At 41.2% G+C, this 6,000-nt stretch overlaps 1 protein-coding gene across 3 annotated transcripts in view; it reads left to right on the forward strand.

Moving 5' to 3' along the window:
- Positions 1–5,782, forward strand: part of myo5c (myosin VC) — a 45,452-nt gene extending 39,670 nt beyond the window's left edge. For 2 of the 3 annotated variants that reach the window (XM_061969685.2, XM_061969687.2), the window contains 7 exons: positions 45–199; positions 1,755–1,844; positions 1,952–2,102; positions 2,176–2,461; positions 4,924–5,092; positions 5,187–5,267; positions 5,343–5,782. In XM_061969685.2, coding sequence (XP_061825669.2) covers positions 45–199; positions 1,755–1,844; positions 1,952–2,102; positions 2,176–2,461; positions 4,924–5,092; positions 5,187–5,267; positions 5,343–5,495 — 1,085 coding nt within the window. In that variant the 3' untranslated portion in view covers positions 5,496–5,782. The remainder of the gene's footprint in view (positions 1–44; positions 200–1,754; positions 1,845–1,951; positions 2,103–2,175; positions 2,462–4,923; positions 5,093–5,186; positions 5,268–5,342) is intronic. The other variant, XM_061969686.2, reaches the window with a different exon arrangement.
- Positions 5,783–6,000: the final 218 nt, after the last annotated feature.

Genomic DNA, 6,000 nt, shown 5'->3' on the forward strand with positions numbered 1-6,000 from the left:
ATACAAAATAAATACATCTTCTAAAATGATCCTTTCTCTTGCAGACCTTAAGCCCAACGGTGTGGCGGTCAACATGATCCCTGTTCTGCCAGCGTACATCCTCTTCATGTGTGTCCGCCATGCTGACTACATGAACGATGAAGAAAAACTCATGTCTCTTATGAATGCCATTATAAGCAATGTCAAAAGGTTTACCATGGTGAGTATATAACAACAGACCATTAAAGTTGGGCGTCTAAGGTTGCCATGGCAATGACAATCCTGTTATGTTTAGCCTTTATAACAGTTTATGGGAATCAGCTGTACAGTTTTGTAACACTATAAATTAGGACTGCACATCCATCCATTCATCCATTTTCTACCGCTTGTCCCTTTTGGGGTCGCGGGGGACGCTGGAGCCTATCTCAGCCGCACTTGGGCGAAAGGCGGGGCACACCCTGGACAAGTCGCCACCTCATCGCAGGGCCAACACAGATAGACAGACAACATTCACACTCACATTCACACACTAGGGCCAATTTAGTGTTGCCAATCAACCTATCCCCAGGTGCATGTCTTTGGAGGTGGGAGGAAGCCGGAGTACCCGGAGGGAACCCACACAGTCACGGGGAGAACATGCAAACTCCACACAGAAAGATCCCGAGCCCGGGATTGAACTCAGGACTACTCAGGACCTTCATATTGTGAGGCACATGCACTAACCCCTGTTCCACCGTGCTGCTAGGACTGCACAATTAATCAAATTTTAATCACAATTTTTGCTGCCACATTTAAATGAGGGGGATTGTCGGTGATATTAACATTTAAAAAACAGACTCCGCTTTATAATCAAATCAAGCACTTTCAAAACAGGCAGGAAAAAAACAGCGGCTCATGTTAAAGCCTCGTGAAGCGGCTTCCGCCCACGCTATGGAGCAAGGTGTGTGCGTACAAAACTCCATGACCACATCGACCACCTCGCCGGCTGGCATTGACACACTTTTTCAAGGCTGCAGACGGTCTCCTCGTTTCACATCTAGGGGGTCCTCAGTGTGCATTAAAGACCGCACCACTGTTTTTAAACAGCTACAGGTGTGGATGCCTGCACAACACGCTGTTTTGCTCGTCTCCTTGCAGTCTCACTTGCGAGCCATCGTGCTAAATAGAGTGCTTCCCGTTGAAATTCATCCGCCCTCTGCATCTGCGCATACGTATAATTCCAGGAAATACAGAAATGCAATAGACTCACATGAGTACATTCATTACACTAAATAAGGCTATATTTTGTGTGTGTTTTGTATGTAAATGTTGGGAATGTATGCTGAGGTCAAGCGAGGTTGTCTATTTGATACCGTGGCTGATTTTCCCAAAATACATAAAAATGGATAACTACAGCTAAGGACATCATGTAAGGAAAGAAAAATACATTTTAAAACTAATAATCAACAAAAACACAAAGATTTGTCTGAAAGTATATGAATAACTTTTATTGAGACCATTTGTTGGACTATTTCGTTACAAATTACATGATGATGTCACGCTCACACTACCACCTTTGGGACCCCTTAACTATAAGTAGATTGCAGACCTGTGGAAAACACTATGTTTAACCTAACATAATGAACAATAGTGGTTATCAATTGTGATGTCAATATTGATAAAAAATAATCATGATTATCATTTGGCCATAATCATGCAGCCCTACAAGAAACTTTTATTATTGTGATAACTGCCACAGTACTGATACAGTACACAAATGCATGTTCCCATTTTAGACTCACCAGAACGACTTGGTATCATTGTCCTTCTGGCTGTGCAACATGTATCAGCTGCTTAACTGTCTCAAGCAGTACAGTGGCGATGAGGTAAGGATTCACTTGTGCAGCACTTCAATGTTTTTTTTGTTAAATATATGGTTCACTACAGCAGGTATATGCTTTAACATACTTGTGGTTTCTCTTTTTCACAATAGGAGTTTAGTAAACAAAGCACTCCCCGTCAAGTAAAGAACTGCTTGCAGAACTTTGACTTGTCGGACCACCGGCAGGTTGTCAGCGACTTGGCCATCTGCATCTACCACCAGTTCATTACGACTATGGAAAATGCTCTGGCAACTGCTATTGGTAGGAAACAATGGAGTGAATATATTTATTTATTCATAAAATACCTAACTGGAACTGTGCTTTTCTTCCTCAGTCCCTGCTATGTTGGAGCACGAGAGTTTACAAGGGATTTTCAACACGAAGCCTACAGGTTTTAGGAAGCATTCCAGCAAAAACAATGACGACACGGAGATGTGCACCGTCTCCTTTATAATTGAACGGCTTTCACGCTTCCACACTATCATGAGCCACCACAGCATGGATGCAAACCTCATTAAACAGGTTGTCAAGCAACTGCTCTTTTACATTGGCGCGACCACCGTCAACCACCTGCTGCTCAGTAAAAACATGTGCTCCTGCAGTAGAGGAATGCAAATCAGGTTTGTGTACATATGATCTGATTTTTGAAAATTAGTTTTTTGTGATAAATGTGGATGATATTGTACTAAAAAAAAACACACATGCACTTTACTGTATTCGCATCGCATTCCACGACAAGAAAAGCATTCGGAGAGCATAGACCCCCTCCCAATAGTAAAGAATCCTATAAAGCAAATCCATAATTCAGACAGGGATCCAGATCAGTCCCCAAATGTTATTCCTTATTCCTTATCCTATTATTAAAAATTTCCTAAAATTTTAATCAAAATCAGCCAATAGCTTATTGAGTTATGTTGCTAACAAGCTAATTAACAGGCAAATAAACCCCGGTGATTACATATATATCCTGGTGGAGTAGTAGATATGGCAGACATGCTGCATAACTCCCATGAATATGGTAAACATGTGGCGCCACACTCAACAAAACATGGCGGACATGCTAAATCACACACTCTGACAACATCTAGCACATCACGCTACCCATATTATACCATACAATATTTGTAAAGCCCTTTCACAACAACCACATATGAAAACAAAAGGCTGTACACCAAAATATGCAAATGAAGGAAAGCATAAAACAAAAAAACAAACATTGTTTGTCGACAAAAGTAAAAACACATGTAAAAAATTTAAAATGGTTGGATGAAATACAAACCCCGTTTCCATACGAGTTGGGAAATTGTGTTAGATGTAAATATAAACGGAATACAATGATTTGCAAATCCTTTTCAACCCATATTCAATTGAATGCACTACAGAGACAAGATATTTGATGTTCAAACTCATAAACTTTATTTTTTTTTTGCAAATAATAATTAACTTAGAATTTCATGGCTGCAACAAGTGCCAAAGTAGTTGGGAAAGGGCATGTTCACCACTGTGTTACATGGCCTTTCCTTTTAACAACACTCAGTAAACATTTGGGAACTGAGGAGACACATTTTTTAAGCTTCTCAGGTGGAATTCTTTCCCATTCTTGCTTGATGTACAGCTTAAGTTGTTCAACAGTCCGGGGGTCTCCGTTGTGGTATTTTAGGCTTCATAATGCGCCACACATTTTCAATGGGAGACAGGTCTGGACTACAGGCAGGCCAGTCTAGTACCCGCACTCTTTTACTATGAAGCCACATTGATGTAACACGTGGCTTGGCATTGTCTTGCTGAAATAAGCAGGGGCGTCCATGGTAACGTTGCTTGGATGGCAACATATGTTGCTCCAAAACCTGTATGTACCTTTCAGCATTAATGACGCCTTCACAGATGTGTAAGTTACCCATGTCTTGGGCACTAATACACCCCCATACCATCACAGATGCTGGCTTTTCAACTTTGCGCCCATAACAATCCGGATGGTTCTTTTCCTCTTTGGTCCGGAGGACACAACGTCCACAGTTTCCAAAAACAATTTGAAATGTGGACTCGTCAGACCACAGAACACTTTTCCACTTTGTATCAGTCCATCTTAGATGAGCTCAGGCCCAGCGAAGCCGACAGCGTTTCTGGGTGTTGTTGATAAACGGTTTTCGCCTTGCATAGGAGAGTTTTAACTTGCACTTACAGATGTAGCAACCAACTGTAGTTACTGACAGTGGGTTTCTGAAGTGTTCCTGAGCCCATGTGATGATATCCTTTACACACTGATGTCGCTTGTTGATGCAGTACAGCCTGAGGGATCGAAGGTCACGGGCTTAGCTGCTTACGTGCAGTCATTTCTCCAGATTCTCTGAACCCTTTGATGATATTACGGACCGTAGATGGTGAAATCCCAAAATTCATTGCAATAGCTGGTTGAGAAAGGTTTTTCTTAAACTGTTCAACAATTTGCTCATGCATTTGTTGACAAAGTGGTGACCCTCGCCCCATCCTTGTTTGTGAATGACTGAGCATTTCATGGAATCTACTTTTATACCCAATCATGGCACCCACCTGTTCCCAATTTGCCTGTTCACCTGTGGGATGTTCCAAATAAGTGTTTGATGAGCATTACTCAACTTTATCAGTATTTATTGCCACCTTTCCCAACTTCTTTGTCACGTGTTGCTGGCATCAAATTCTAAAGTTAATGATTATTTGCAACAAAAAAAAAATGTTTATCAGCTTGAACATCAAATATGTTGTCTTTGTAGCATATTCAACTGAATATGGGTTGAAAATGATTTGCAAATCATTGTATTCCGTTTATATTTACATCTAAAACAATTTCCGAAGATGCTGCATCAAACACCACAAATATGGCAGACATGCTGCATCACACTGCACAAAAATGGCCGAAAGACTGAATGACACACTCGATAAATATGTTGGACACTGCATCAAATTCCAAAAAACATGGCATACATGAAGCGTCACATTCCACAAACATGGTGGTGGCGCTACATGCAGTAAAAGTCTACAAGCATGGCCGCATCACACGCTCACATTAGTTAGTTCTTGTTTGACAGCCATTCTTCCTGTGCAGATGTAACATCAGCTACCTGGAGGAGTGGCTGCAGGAGAAGGAACTGCTGAGTTCCATTGACACTCTGCAGCCCTTGACTCAGGCCGCCTGGCTGCTGCAGGTCAGCAAGACCACAGATGACGACGCCAAGGCCATCGTTGAGAAATGCACTGAGCTCAACATGGTGCAGGTATTTAAGCCAACTCCATACCGTGTTTGTTTGCCCCCACTGAAAATATTTTCAATGAAGAAGATGTACTAAACTAGACTAAAAACGTAAACAGATTGTCAAGATTCTGAATTCATACACACCCATCGATGGTTATGAGAAGAGGGTGGCGTCATCGTTTGTCCGCAAAGTTCAGGTGAGCTCCGTTTAATGCTGATGTAATGGAAAGCCTACAATGGCTTCTAACAGTCCAATGTTCTCATTGTTGCAGTCATTGCGACAAGATCACGACGGGTCCGCTCAGTTGATGATGGATGTACGGTATCGTTTCCCAGTTACGTTTCCATTCTACCTGTCTCCGCAGGCTTTGGAGCTGTTGAAGGTTCCCAACAGCCTTCACCTGGAATTCTTAAACATGATCTGACCTTTTCTCGCTCTTGTTAAGTGTGATTTATTGTCATAACATGAATATGGAAACACTGAGTATTTTTTTTAATTATTTTCAAAGTTCAAATCCAGTGTTTCTACTGTACAATTCACTTTTAGATTAGTTTAATATGATCAAATTTCTTCTTTTATTTAATCTAGTGTTTTTATCTGCAACTATTTTTAAGGTTAGTCTTTCATATCTAGTTTGAACTTCTCCTCTGTAGAGATGTCCATGTTTAAAGCTCTTTAAGGTTCAGGTTGGGAAATAAAAACAGCCTTATATTCAACACTGAGAAGGATATGTTGCCTCTACTTTTATAATAAATAATAAATGATAAATGGGTTGTACTTGTATAGCGCTTTTCTACCTTCAAGGTACTCAAAGCGTTTTGACACTACTTCCACATTTACCCATTCACACACTGATGGAGGGAGCTGCCATGCAAGGCGCTAACCAGCACCCATCAGGAGCAAGGGTGAAGTGTCTTGCTCAGGACACA

The sequence above is a fragment of the Nerophis lumbriciformis genome, linkage group LG10 (genome assembly GCF_033978685.3).
Source record: "Nerophis lumbriciformis linkage group LG10, RoL_Nlum_v2.1, whole genome shotgun sequence".
NCBI lineage: Eukaryota > Metazoa > Chordata > Actinopteri > Syngnathiformes > Syngnathidae > Nerophis > Nerophis lumbriciformis.